This window comes from Epinephelus lanceolatus, chromosome 20, assembly GCF_041903045.1.
Source record: "Epinephelus lanceolatus isolate andai-2023 chromosome 20, ASM4190304v1, whole genome shotgun sequence".
NCBI classification, from domain to species: domain Eukaryota; kingdom Metazoa; phylum Chordata; class Actinopteri; order Perciformes; family Serranidae; genus Epinephelus; species Epinephelus lanceolatus.
This window is the reverse complement of record NC_135753.1, coordinates 20,703,547-20,718,883: the sequence shown is the minus strand read 5'-3', so window position 1 is coordinate 20,718,883 and position 15,337 is coordinate 20,703,547. Positions and strand designations below refer to the sequence as shown.

Here is a 15,337-nt window from a genome sequence, read left to right as displayed (position 1 = left end):
AACTGTTTGATAACCAGACAAAAACTCCTTGTAGCTGATTTAATGTTTAAATGGGGCTGAGTGCAAAGGCCAGAGGTCATCACAGCCATATATATAAAGGTTTTTGTCCTGTGCTGTCTGACTGTAAACTTGACTTAAACTGAATATTGGGTTAATAATCATCACAGCGGGGTCGACTGTAGTGCAGATCAGTACCAGCTTTCTGTTATGCTTTCTGACCCAAACTTCTCCTTCACATCCAATTTTTTTTTACCTCCACCCAGAGTCATTTTCACATCTCTGCTGATGGATATCCATTTCTTCTTTTCAGCACCTCTGGGCTATTTGCCTCCAGCTCTATACCTGCTCCTGTCTCCGTGACCCAGCCAGTCAATGCTTATTCTTTCCCCCTGACTGAGAGATGTGCTGTAATCCAACTATTCATAACTATTGGAGATGGGGCTGATGGGCTTTTTACGGTTCCACTACCTTATAGATGTCACCTCACTGTGAAATATATACTGTCTGGACCCTCTAATGAGTCAGAAACTAACTTGGGAAGAAATCTTGCACTCACAGCAGGTTTTCAAGAGCAGAGCCTCTCATTAGTTTCAAATTCTTCAATGTAAATGTGTAATAACCCTCTCTGTGTCCGCCCTTTTTTCCCTTATACTTTATACCTTTGCGTTAATAATTGCTGGCTCTCACAGTTATTTCAAGACTGCACCTTTTTTAAACCTTGTGTTACAGTAAATTGGTTCATTAATCATTCTGATTTCCCCTGAATCTTGGTCGCTTCTGTTTCCATTGTTCTCCTAGTTTCACTTTGTTCTCAAGGGAAAAAAATAATGAGTTCATGCTGTAAACATATATAGATACCATAGATTTGTTGTAATCACCTTTTGTTTGGTCAGCTTGGGACAAAGACTGGAAACAGCTAGCCGGGCTTTATCCTTAGAGGTACACAAAGGCAGATTTTACTACATTTGAACAAAGCCAGGCGAGCTGTTATCCATGTATTTATACTAAGCTAAGCTAACAGGCCTTATTTAATATTAAATGAGAGTGGCATCATCAGTGTTTAAATGCTGAACCATATATATTTGTATGCTTATTTAAAAGAAGGATTAGCTTTAAATCTGGATTTAATTTGTAATTAAGTTTCAGACAAAGTTTCTAAAGTTTTGACTGCAGTTCCACAGTCTTTTCCACTTTTGGATCCTGAAACCTTTGCATATTCTGTGGGTGTGAATAAATCTTTATTTTCCCACTGATCTATCTCACCTAAGACAGTTGTGCATCCTAATGTACGCTGAAGTGCTGCTTCACTCATACAGGCATTAAAAACAGTGAAATGTGACACTTCAAAGATGGAGGATGCACTTTTTAAACTCTACCTGAACCGGTGGCAGCATGGTAGAGTTTAGGGCTGTGACACACCAAGCTGACTGTTGACCATTGGTCAGTGCCAGGTCATCTGTGAGCCTCTGTTGATCTAGTTTTTGCGGTGTGTCCCGCACCGTTGGCACTAGTCAACTTTTGTTGGCTGTTTTGCAACCTATTCAGCATGTTGAATCTATGTTTGAGACACTGGAGCCTGTCAGTGAATGATCATCACTGTGTTTGTCAGTTTAGCTCAGTGCATGAGAGAAGAAGTGAGGAAAGTAAACAAACAGCTAAAGTCAAGAGGGCAAGATCAAAACATACTCTTTCTCTTTGGCAGAAAGGGTTTGTAATTGTTTATTGTTTGCTAGTGCACAGTAAATATCCTTCATTGAGTGTATTGTTAATATGCTAACTGGCTAACTAGCATCATGAATCCGCCCTGTATGTCTTCCAGTTTGTGTTTTTGAATGACAAATACAGGCTACCACTGTCTGCTGGTATGGAGAGTTATGTCCTCTCACACAGGTGCAGAATGATGTTCAAGTGCAACTTTTTGGCCAAAACTCAGGTGATGTCAGACAATGCAAGAGTCGGCCTTTGTCACTGCTAATTCTTTAATGTTGGTTTGGTGTGTGTTGGCTTAAAGCTGATGGAAAAAAATCTGGGGTAAGAACGCTTTGAATGGACCGCCACAGACATTGAGCAGAAGAATTGTTCAAAATACCTTAGAATTAGGATTGTCAAACGATTCATTTTTAAAAATCACTACTAATAGTTGAATTTCCATTATTAATCGTGATTATTCGCACTTTTTGATTGCAGGTTTAAAATTTCAGAAGCTTTGAAGTCTGCATTAATAAGGTGAAGCAGTTCTTACCAGTGTGTTCTGATTAGGAATCAAATGAATGCAAAGACATTTACTTTATGATCTTGACTTTGAGATTTATCTCTTCCAAATCTGCTGCACTGCTACAACAGTGTGGTCGAAGAGACAAAATTGCAGCGCGCAATCAACTCTCTGAGACCCACAAACTGTAGACCAATTTTTGTATTTTTTCAGGTGGAGAGGGGATCTTTTGAGGGAGATAGCAGGTCAACAGTATATGCTACATAGAAGTGGTATATATCACCTGAAAGCTGGATTATTGTGCAACATTGCATGCAAAACAGTGCATAGTTTGTGCCCCAAACTATATGGGACTAACATAAAGTGGACATGTCTGTGCAGGGGAGACTCATGGGTGACAACAGAACCCATTTTCATTGAGATATCTTGAGGTCAGAGGTCAAGGAACCTCTGCGAAAATGGCCAACAACTCTTTTATGTGTCTTATATCATACTTAATGTAGGCTTGATTATCAGGTTTTAAGTTTTTAGTAAACTGCTCTGTGACAGTGATTTGCAGTAGACACACATCAGTATCAGTAGGTCCTCTGTAGAGCACATCAGAGAATCCCCCCTCGGATATTTATTGTGGGTATACATCAGTATAATAGGCCATTTGGGCTTTAATAAGAACAAGTTCTTTGTGAGTTGGAGACATACTTTCATCTAATTGGGAGCCATGAGAGCCTCCTAACATTGTGCTGGACAAACAGTTTTTCCTGTTGTTATTGTTGAAATAATTTGTTGCCTGATTCCTTGTTGGCCTGAGAACAAATGACATAAATGACCTGTCCTGAAATCTTTGTTTTCCCACTGAGGCAGAACTGAATACAGGACAACTGTCTTGTTGTCATTTTTATCATCAGTAGAAGTATACAGTGGAACAACCCATGACATGAGTTCTGACAGTGATAAATGGTCCAAGCAACATGTTTGAATTTGCATTTATAGTGCTGTTTGTGAGTACTAATAACACTTGTCAGTGTCTCAGCAAATATACATTTTACATGAACATCCGTGGACATTAGTTATCATTGTTTTGCCAAATAATACAAAACATTTAGAATTATAAATTAGTCTTTACTAAATTTCCTTGCATATATGACACAAGCAATTGTGGTTAAAGCATGTAAAGCTGACACGGTAAATTAGCCACGTACATGAACTGCGGTCACCAACACACACACATACTCCTACAGAATCATTCATTCTGCATTACATTTCATTATTTGCAAGGATATCCCTGGGCGGCACGGTGGTGTAGTGGTTAGCATTGTCACCTCACAGCAAGAGGGTTTCTGGTTCAAACCCAGGGTGGGAGGTTCTAACCCTGGGATGGGGGAGCCCTTCTGTGTGGAGTTTGCATGTTCTCCTCATGTCAGTGTGGGTTTTCTCCGGGTACTCTGGCTTCCTCCCACAGTCCAAAGACATGCAGGTTTAAATTACCCATAGGTGTGGTGGTTGTCTGTCTTTATGCGTCAGCGTCAGATTTTCAAAGCTGTTATGAGTGAATCGCCATTTTTACAAAAAAACAAAACAATTTAGAAGAATAGATTTTGGCATAAAACCAGATTTTAATGAAGGCGCATAACCTTGTTCTTTTAAACTAGGTGGTGTAGGCGTCTTCAGTCGAAGGCAAATGTCATTTTATAATGAAATTTCTCACTTTGATACACTGAAAGTAAAAAGTATTCGTGACCTTTTCCTCCTATTGAGTTGCAGCCCTTTTCGCACAAGCCACATCTCAGCTGTCTCTTAGATTTAAAACACGATTTGGACTTTTTCTTTTTTAATACATCTCCTCCTGTGTGACTGCTTTACCTTCAATAAAGAAACTCAATGAGGAGGAATAGCTTTTGCCTTGATTCAACTCACCTCTGCGTTTTATGAAAAGAACTTTGCACATTCAGCAAATACACACAAAAAAATCGAAGTTGCAGTAAAACGAAGCCACAACTTGATAAAAACACCTCTCAGCCTGATAGTACAAAGGCATGCTGACAGACTTTTACAATCCATAAAAATCATTTTCTTCTTAACTCTCAATTTCAGGTTTAACTAAAATTGTCTTTCATTTATTTATTTCAGACATAAAACCATGCAGACATGTTCGTTTAACAGTAGTCCTGAAGGTCTAATCCAGTATATTAAAACATACATGGAATGTGAGAAACTAGTATCAGGTTATTGCAGAAGTGCTGTGTGAATTTCTAGAAACCTGCAAAAATAAAATGCAAACTGGTGCAGGTTTGATGGTATTAACTCCTGTGAGGATGGTGCTGCTAACAAGGATGACAGTGCATGCAAATACTGCAGGAATGTACCTCCAAACTCAAGGCAACTATAATGAGACAGAAACAGCTCAACATGAACTCCACCGGAGAGATAAACAGACACAGACTGAGGCTGCACAAATCTCTCTAAATCCACAACTTCAAAAACTAAAGTTTCCTGTCCCAAGTTTAGCTCCCTCGTACTTTTCTTTTGTACTTTCTTCACACGTAGCCACACAGACAGACACTGACTCTGACGGCAGGTTGTCTGCTGAGCTTTTTTACTATTTGACATTTCCAGGTTAAGAGGACACTTAAAGTCTGACTATGACCTGAGGGACCAGCACAGAAATGACATCAATCTGTCTGTTTTGTTAAATTCTATATACCTCGTGTGATTTAGAAATTATGCCTGTGTTTCGGGCGGTGGTTTCACACGGAATAAGTCAAGACTGCCAGCACAGTCATTTGTAACTCCACTGAAAACACACTGTCATGTTACCCATCTCATCATCTTTTGAAATCTGGCTCTTCCGATGCATTTTAGTTTGCTCTTTCTGTGAACGGGTCTCCGTCCTTTGTAGCTAGACGAGCCTACTGCATTCAAAATGCAGCAGCCCTCTATTCCTTCCAGCATGGGACATTTCATGTTCGTACAGCTGTTGTGTTGTCATCTCATAAAATATCATTTCACACATTCAAGCCCACATTCAAAGGGTCAAATATGAAAACTGATACAGCCCTCAAAAGTTCAGTACAGGTTGATCTCTTATCTTACAGAGCTGAAGAGGTTGGATGAGAAGGCAGGCAGGATGGTGTCCTGCACACAAAACATGAGGCTTTCACAACCTGTGCATGTGTAAATCTGCTAAAGCTGCCAGAATATTCTGTCTGTGAAACGACCTTGAGTCCAGGTGGAATTGTTCTGCTTTCAGGTGCTTGTGCGTCCTTCCCCTTTCTGCAGTTCTGCAGTGCAGCAATAAAGCTGTTGAAAAGACTGAACCTCACCCCGCTGACTACAAACAGATGACTTCAAATCTACTTGAGTCAGTGCTTCCATTCAGGGTTTTTAGCGACACTCAGCCTGTGCCTTCCTGCAGTGTGTGTGTGTGTGTGTGTGTGTGTAACTTACACAGTCATGACAGTGGTCAAAGGGGACCTATCATGCTCATTTACAGGTTCATATTTGTATCTTGGGTTTCTACTAGAACATGTTTACATGCTTAAATGTTCAAAAGTGCTCAGTCTGCTCTGATTGGTCAGTCTTTGTGAGTTCTCCGTATCTTGGCATCGCTGTTCTGTCATTGAAACCAAGGAAATGACTGTGAGGTTAATAGCAGCACTTTCTTTTTTTTTTTTTTTTAAGATATTTTTGGGGGGCATTTTTGCCTTTAATTGACAGGACAGTTAAGCCTGAAAGAGGGAGAGAGAGAAAGAGAGGGGGGGAATGACATGCAGCAAAGGGCCACGAGTTGGAGTCGAACCCCGGCCGCTGCGGCAACAGCCTTGTACATGGCGTGCCTGCTCTATCCACTAAGCCACTGACGCCCCAATAGCAGCACTTTCAACTGTTAAAAATCACAAATAAAAGCTTCTGCAAACAAATCTCAACTACCAGACATGTTTCAGCAGAAATATGTTCAGAAATCGGGGAACATTTTACATCAGCACCCAAGATTGTACAGTGCCCTCATGTCGCTACATGTAGGGGTGTGGTTTACGTAATGTAAACACTTGCATCAGCATACCTAGAGGAGACCATATAAAACATTTGTCACAATCTGACGTCATCTTGTAGCCAAAGGAGTAAAAAATGTTGGTATTCAGAATGGTCTGAAGCCTGAGGTTTTGCTCATGGGGATTACTTTTACATACATTTACCTCATTGTTTGAAACTTTGGCCACTTTTAATATGAACATGCGACACTTTAGCATTATATATACATGATAGAATATAAGTACAAACAATATAGGTTCCCTTTAATAAAAGAAAAGATTGAGGAGAAACAAAACAGAAGATGAGGGCAAATTCACAAACATCATCCCAGGGTGACACTCAATTTCAGCCACATCAGTGATGATAGGAAAACACTTACACAGAGAAAATGGGCTGTCGGTCACATTGTAGTTAAGGTCTCATTTGAGTTAAATGTTTACATAAAAACCCCAATGCTCCCAAAATGACTAAACCATTAATGAACCCCAATAATAAGCCTAATGACAGACTATTTCTGGTGCTCCTCTCACAGAGAGGTTCATGTCTTTGGCAGAGAAACAGGAGGTTATTTCTAATACAGGAGGAAGAAATGATAATCTGTGTTCAACACTTTAACAATCATGTCTTTATATCTTGTGACCAACTTTTGATTAAATTTATGCATTGACAACAGAGCACAAAAGAAGCAAAAGAAAACCAAGCCAGCAGCAACAAATAATGAGCACGCGCCTAAGAATAAACACAATCGCAATAATAGGGAATCAATACAAATGACGTAATAGGAAGCGTCACCACCAGAGAGGTCACGACTCTAGATGGTCCTGTTTTATATTCTTCATCATCACAGAGCCAGGACTTATGAAAAAAAACAGACTGGAAATTTACAGGTAAGAATAGAAATGAAAGAAAATATTAAAATAAAAGCACGGACAAAAGGACAAAAATCCCACCTCAGCACGACAAAAAAACACAAAATGCTTAGCCAGTCCAGCTACAAAACAATATCACAATACAGCCTGCTTTCTGAATCATCTGAATATGTTGCTGCTTGTATTTGGCCTCAAAGACAGTAGGTGGTGAAAACCAGACATGAAATAAGGAAGCTGTTAATCAACATAATAAGGTGTTGGTAACTAACATAATCTGACAAGTAGCAACATGTTAGACTGAAAGAAAAATTTAGCTGCTAGAGCAACACAGGCATGATTTAACTTCCACATACTACTGATGCACACACAGCACTCAGTTACAGTGGGTCAGACTCACTACCACCTGCACTGCATGTTGCACTGAGGCAGGGTCAGGGAAACCCTAAGTAATTTGATGTGTGGGAGAAAAAGTTATAAAGTTAGTTAAAGTAAGTTATAAATATATAATAAATATCGTCTTCCATTGCTTTTTGCTTTTTTCCCTTTTATTTTGAAAAAAAAGTATAATTTTCTAAATCTATTATTTTTTGCAATTTGTGGGACATTTCTTACTTTGAAACCTGAGATAATTGTCTTGATTTCTTTTAAAAAATATGTTAGGAGGGCAATGAACAGCAAAAGAAGAAATGACCCAAAAAACTGCAAGAAATTAGTAAAAACGGAAAATTAAAAACAAGAAAATTAGAAGAAGAAAAAAAGACAGACATGAAAGTTTAAAAACACAAACAAACAAGGAAATAATTTTAAAATGTAATAATAATAATGATAATAGTTATAAATATAGTTTTCCCTTGGTTTTTTTCTTTTTTCTGTAGTTTTTTTTTTAAATAAAATTTCCTAAATCTATTTTTGTTTTGCAATTTGTGGGACATTTCTCACCAAGTTGCTCATTCCCTTTTTCCCCATATTTTTTAAAGAATTCGCACCAATTTGCTCAACATTCAAAGGTTTAAAAACCTGCAAAAGGAATCTTAATGCAACACAAGAGAAGTGATGTCGCTCCAGGTTTCAAAGGGTTGATACAGAAAAAGGCTGCAGAGGATTAAAGCACACAACACTGTATTCATTTTAAATCAAAACCAAACTTAACTATAGTAGTTTTATTGCCTAAAGAAATAAAGGAAGAAATACAACTGAAATTGTGAATGTCTATTGTAGGAGACAGGCTTGTTTTAACCAGATTTACACTGATTTATTAGAGTTTAGGAATTTTAATACATCATGGTCTGACTTGACATTTCCTTATATGTCATGTACACAATTCCTTAACAAGAGCATGTTAATCTTCACTTGCGGTTGGATGAGTGACAATGGAAGGATCAGAATGTCAGTATCTGTAACAGCCAAGTGCCTTTGTGCAGGCACACATAATGCACAAGTCAGTAAGAGCTCACATCAGCTGGAGAGAGTCATACAGCAGTTTGTGGAGTTCGAGGCTTTGCAGTTTCTTTGCAGATGACCCAACAACCGAGCACATGAGGTCACTGACAATGTCACAGTGTGTCTCACAGCAGTACATGAAGCATTGGACCAAATTGAACTTGGTGAGCAGGTAAAAGAGAAATCTACAGTCTGGGTGGCCGTGACCTTTTTATGTCATCTCCATCTCCAGGTAACCTCTCCAAAACCTGCACAGCAGACGGCTGGACTGAGATGCATCCCATTGACATCGCAATGAACTGTGGATATAATCTCAACAGCACCAGCGATGATGTGAGTAAGACACGGCAGCAGTGCAGAGACCCAATGGTCCCGTTGTGAGTGAACTCAGCAGCACAGTGGGAAACCATGTGGAGAGCCAGTGGGCAGGAAGAATTGAATTAGGAAATGTTTCTTCTCTCTGTGGGGGGGTGTTGTTGGGTCCATCAGGATAAGAGCTAGTTATTGTTGGTTTCACAACTCCAGTGTTTGCCCCTTGTTGTGAGTAGCATGGAGGGGCTGGGTTGAATACAACAGATGTACTGAATTTACAGCAGGACACTCTCAATCAATCAATCAATCAATTTTATTTATAAAGCCCAGTATCACAAATCACAATTTGCCTCACAGGGCTTTACAGCATACGACATCCCTCTGTCCTTAGGACCCTCGCAGCGGATAAGGAAAAACTCCCCCAAAAACAACCCTTTTAACGGGGGAAATAACGGTAGAAACCTCAGGAAGAGCAACTGAGGAGGGATCCCTCTTCCAGGACGGACAGACGTGCAATAGATGTCGTACAGAACAGATCAGCATAATAAATTAACAGTAATCCGTATGACACAATGAGACAGAGAGAGAGACAGAGAGAGAGAGAGAGAGAGATGCAGGTAATGACAGTAGCTTACAACAACATTATTGAAAGTAATAATATTATAGTTATAGTTCTGGCTACTGTGGTACAATATGTTGAAAGTATGTATTAATATCTGGCAGTATACATGTGTGACAATAGTCATATGTGTATAATAACAGTAGAAGTATGACTAATGATGGCAGCAGCAGCAGGAGGCATCTGGCAGGACCACGGCAGCAGCACAACCACACACGTCACGCTGTCCAGGCACCGCTGCGATATGAGTTAATCTGAGAGACAGTGGAGCACAAAGGCTCCAGAGAAGAAGCCGAGTTAGTGACATCCAGAATGGCCGAGTTAGCAAGATGCAGTAATAGAATACGAGAGAGAGAGAGAGAGAGAAGGTGCCCAGTGTATTATGGGGGGTCCTCCGGCAGACTAGGCCTAAGTCAGCCTAACTAGGGGCTGGTACAAGGCAAGCCTGAGCCAGCCCTAACTATAAGCTTTATCAAAGAGGAAAGTCTTAAGTCTAGTCTTAAATGTGGAGACGGTGTCTGCCTCCCGGACCGTAACAGGAAGATGATTCCACAGGAGAGGAGCCTGATAGCTGAAGGCTCTAGCTCCTGATCTACTTTTGGAGACGTTAGGGACCACGAGTAACCCTGCGTTCTCAGAGCGCAGTGTTCTGGTGGGATAATATGGCACTATGAGCTCTCTAAGATATGACGGAGCTTGACCATTTAGAGCTTTATAAGTTAACAGTAGGATTTTAAATTCAATTCTGGAATTTACAAGGAGCCAGTGCAGAGAAGCTAAAACAGGAGAAATATGACCTCGTTTCTTAGTTCCTGTTAGTACACGTGCTGCTGCATTCTGAATTAGCTGGAGAGTTTTTAAGGACTTACTAGAGCTACCTGATAATAGAGAGTTACAGTAATCCAGCCTAGAGGTAACAAAAGCGAGGACCAATTTTTCTGCATCTTTTCGGGTCAGGATAGGCCTAATTTTCGCAATATTACGCAGATGAAAAAATGCAGTCCGTGAGGTTTGTTTTAAATGAGAATTAAAAGACAAATCTTGATCAAATATTACTCCGAGGTTTCTTACGGTAGTGCTAGAGGCCAGAGCAATGCCATCTAGAGAAACTATGTCATCAGATAAAGAGTCTCTGAGTTGTTTGGGGCCAAGAACAATAATTTCAGTTTTGTCTGAATTTAACATCAGGAAATTGGTGCTCATCCAAGTTTTTATGTCTTTAAGGCAGTTATGGAGTTTAGTTAATTGATTACTTTCTTCTGGCTTCATCGATAAATACAACTGTGTATCATCCGCATAACAATGGAAATTTATAGAGTGATTTCTAATGATGTTACCTAAAGGAAGCATATATAGAGTAAATAGGATTAGTCCGAGCACAGAACCTTGCGGAACTCCAAAACAAACTTTGGTACGTAAGGATGATTCATTATGAACGTCAACAAACTGAAAACAATCAGATAAATAAGATTTAAACCAGCTTAGTGCAGAACCTTTTAGGCCAATGAAGTGATCCAGTCTCTGCAGTAGAATTTGATGGTCAATTGTGTCAAACGCCGCACTAAGATCTAATAAAACAAGTACAGAGACAAGTCCTTTGTCTGAAGCAATCAGAAGGTCATTTGTAATTTTAACTAGTGCTGTCTCCTTGCTATGATGCACTCTAAATCCTGACTGAAATTCCTCAAATAAATTATTATCATGGAGAAAATCACACAGCTGGTCTGCGACTACTTTCTCAAGGATCTTTGACATAAAGGGAAGATTAGATATTGGTCTTTAGTTGGCTAACACCTCTGGATCCAGGGTGGGCTTTTTTAGTAGAGGTTTAATTACAGCTACCTTAAAAGACTGTGGTACATAGCCTGTTAATAAACTGTATGTCCATGCTAGGGCTTCAAAAACAATACTAACAATAATTTATTAAAATAAATCATTTTATTTAAGGAACTTATTGTAGGAAATTTGCTCTTTTTTACTTTATTGCCAATAGTCAGATGAAAAGAACAACAGTATGTCACTCTTGTGTGTTAAATACAAGGCTGGAGATAGCTGGTTATTAGCTTAGCCGAGCTAGCCTGTCACAGATTTCGCAAGACTGGAAGCAGGCTCTTTCCAAAGTTGGAAATGGTGTATTTGGACCTGCACTTGTATAGCTTTCTCGTCATCTGACCACTCAAAGCGTGTTTTCCGCTACGACCACCGACAAGTTGGGGTTTGGCATCTTGCTCAAAGATGCCTCAACATGGGGACTGAAGGAGCGGGGATCAAACTGCTGATCTTCAAATTAGTGGACAACCTGCTTTACCTCCTGAGCCACAGCTGCTCCCCATCAATGCACCTCTCAATACCTCTAAAGGTCATTAATTAACATTAGTTACCTCTGCCAAGGAGGTTATGTTTTCACCGGCGTTGGTCTGTTTGTTTGTTTGTCTGCAAAATAACTCAAAAAGTTTTGAACAGATTTTAATGAAATTTTCAGGAAAGGTGGATAATGGGACAAGGAGCAGATGATATAATTTTGGTGGTGATCGGTTGAAGCAAAGTGGATAAAATAATAAATAAAGTCTATCGTCTGACAGCCTCAGCAGCAATCCCAATTTCTATAGCGCCATCTGGTGGCCGGAAACCACATCTTGTTCTACTTGCTAAATATTGTTGTAATTCTAAAGTTGAAATTAATGTTCTGTGTTGGAAAAAAAAGAAAGTGAAAAATACAAAAAAAAACATATTATATTCTGTGTTGGTACAAAATAAAAACGAAATTTTTTGACTGACTGACGTGACCACTGGTTTTGGTGAGACTTTAGAAATGTCTGTGCAGTGCCTCCACTGGTTAACCAAGAGAAAATTATTGCACAATTCCTGGTTTGTAATTCTTACATTATGTTAATGTATGGTTGATTAATTAATTAACTAATGTTAATTCATTGATTGTGGCTAAGAAGGTAGAGCGGGTCGTCAACTAAACGGAAGATCAGCAGTTTGATCCCCAGCTCCCCCAGTCCGCATGTCGAAGCATCCTTGAGCAAGATGCCGAACCCTTACTGGTTGCTGATGGCTGTTCTATTGGTGTGCAAGAGTGAGTAGTAACTGAGTAGTAGGTGGCACCATGTATGGTAGCCTCGGCCACCAGTGTATGACTGTGTGCGTGAATGAGTGAATGTGACATGTAGAGTAAAAAGCGCTTTGAGTGGTCAGACGACTAGAAAGCTGAAAGAGCCTGCTTCCAGTCTTGCTCAGTCTAATGCCAGGTCCACACTACATGACTTTCTGATGGTTCTAATGATCGTCCTGGCAGAGTTTCCTGTGGTGTGAGGTTTCTTACGTGTTTTGTTACATCACCCAGTCTCTTGGAAGTCCATCCTGGCTGCTTCAATATGAAATCACAAATATTAAATAACCAATATTTGCAAGCCGATGTCCTGTTGTGAGGGGGGGGCTCTGAGGTTTGCCGTCGATTTCTTGGGTCTAAGAGGGTTTCACTGCAATATCAAATGGGATTCAACTCAGAATTTTATCACCTACAGCTCGGGTTGTAACATGTACACTCTATGTTCATACCGTCTCCATGACTTCATCCATGTTTTTCTTTCTGAATTTTCTTTCTGCCATGTTTCTTTACTCTAAAGTCACGTTTGATTGTTAGAGATATGTGAGATTTCCAGTACTTCCGTTTTTGAGAGTTGGGACTTTATGAATAGAATCTGATAGCATGTGGTGCGCTGTTTTGCCCTATTTCGACCAAACTGTTGCTGTCCACACAAGTACAAAAGTGTTAGATTTACCATTGCATGTCGTTGTGTGGGGTCTCTCACATTTTTAACATCTGTTAAGATTTCAAAAATCTTTTAGTTTGGGCCAGTCTCAAGCAAACCACTTGCTGTCACCAACCTACTGCTCACTGCTGACAGTGTAGCGTACTTAAACCCGCAATACCTAATTTCTTCAGCCAACTGGGGGTTATGGAAACAATCCACCAACACAACATTAATTAATTATCACCTTTTAAGTTAATATGGCAAACTTGTAAACAAACAGTTGGCTATTTACAATCCAGCAATTTAATGCAACATTAGCATTCAGTAGGAGTCGTGTTCCTGGCCAATATTCACTCCCCAGACCAACTCCTGAGGGAAATATATCTCTCTTTAGCAGCTATATGCTCCACTTTGTCCACCACTTAGTCCCTAACTGTGCCTTGGATGAAAGACTGAGAGGAACTGCAGATTAAGGTGATAAGCTGGTTGGTACAGTGAGTGACTCATTTCACATTGCACAGAGCTTTGACCCACTGTAATTATAAAAATAATTGATTATGATGATTATTAAAAATGTTTGACCTAAAAAGCAACAATATTCTGACTACATTTAAAATGAATAGACCAATAAGTTAATATTGTTTGCCAAAGCAGGCACATCTGTGAAGAACAACAAACTTGTCACTGACGAGGCCAAGTCAGCTCGTAGTTCCTGCCTCTATTATCAGCATTATGAGTCATTAGAGGTTATTCATGTTGCCTTCAGGGATAGGAACTGAATGAATACATCAGATGTTGCTTTTATTTAGTTTACTTTTAATGCAGAGAAATCTAATCTGGTCTGTGCTGATGGAGGTGGAGCAGGGTGAAGAGTGGATGTGCACTACAGGGTGGTAAAAGCTTTCTTGGTGGGCACTCTGCTCTCTGAGTCACAGCAGCCGCCTCATCAGTATGCCACATAGGAAGTCAGGAGGGACCTGGCTGGTGGAGTACACTAAAAGGAATTCGATGTCTGTATTTCTGCATACTTAATGCCGTGGGGTGCCACAGGATGCAGAGCTCTTAATCTCATTTTCATAAAGCACCAAACATAAGTGACATGGCAGTAAGACTCTGAAAGGCTCCACTTGTGCTTAAGAACAATCCAGTGTGCTGTTATATTGGACGAGCCTGGAGTACGTCAGCAGAGCCAGTTGTATTGATTCTTTTTGGGGGCAGAAATCTCAATTTTAAACACTTGAAGGTCACTGGAGTCAGGAATTAGCTCACTTTCAGAAGAGTATGAGGATTTTTTTCCCATTACTTTTATGATAATTTCTACAGATAAAGACTTAAGTGGTGTTGTCCTTTGCAGTGGTGTTACGTTTGTTACGTATGTCAACTTGCAACCCCTCTATCACAGTGAATGTTTATGAGTTGTCGTTTGAGGCCAGTAAAATACGGTATCAAGAAAAAAGATTAGCAACTACCCCCCCCCCCCCCCACCCCCCAAAAAAAAAGAGCAGCTGTGGAGGATCATAAAACGACAGGGAGTCTGTGACATAAAAGTGGGAACGGCCATTTAATGCCTAAGAGAAAGACTTTAAAATCAATCCTAAAAGATGCAGGGGGCCAGCGCAGGTTACATAACACAGGAGTTATGTGCTTTCTCATTTTAGTTTTTGTGAAAACCCCAGAAGCAGCATTCTGAATGACCATTTTTTGTAGGCCAGTATAAAGCAGAAGGACTTCTCAAACTAACCATTAAAACAAATTGATGTATTTTAGATATACAAATACAAAATATTCTAACCATGTGTGTCAGTTTCATTCACTGTGACTTGTTTTTTTCTTCAGGGCAAGTTTTTCTGGCAAGTGAAGATTGGCTACACGGTTGGCCACAGTGTTTCCCTCATATCTCTGACCACAGCCATCGTGATCCTCTGCCTCTTCAGGTACGTAGAAATACAGTCACATGGTACACGATTACATGGTACAACAGAGCTCAGCTGTTGTCCTCCCCAGGAACATCATCATTTTCAATTTATAAAACTTTGCAAGAAAGTTTGAAAAAGTAAAAGAAATGTTTTCACTCTTGACAGCAGTTTACAATTTG

General features: G+C 39.8%; 1 protein-coding gene across 1 annotated transcript in view; it reads left to right on the top strand.

Annotated features, from left to right (window-relative positions):
- Positions 1-15,337, top strand: part of vipr1b (vasoactive intestinal peptide receptor 1b) — a 67,735-nt gene that overhangs the window by 23,083 nt on the left and 29,315 nt on the right. Inside the window, exons 4-5 of the mRNA XM_033638162.2 lie at positions 8,783-8,883; positions 15,079-15,176. Coding sequence (XP_033494053.1) covers positions 8,783-8,883; positions 15,079-15,176 — 199 coding nt within the window. The remainder of the gene's footprint in view (positions 1-8,782; positions 8,884-15,078; positions 15,177-15,337) is intronic.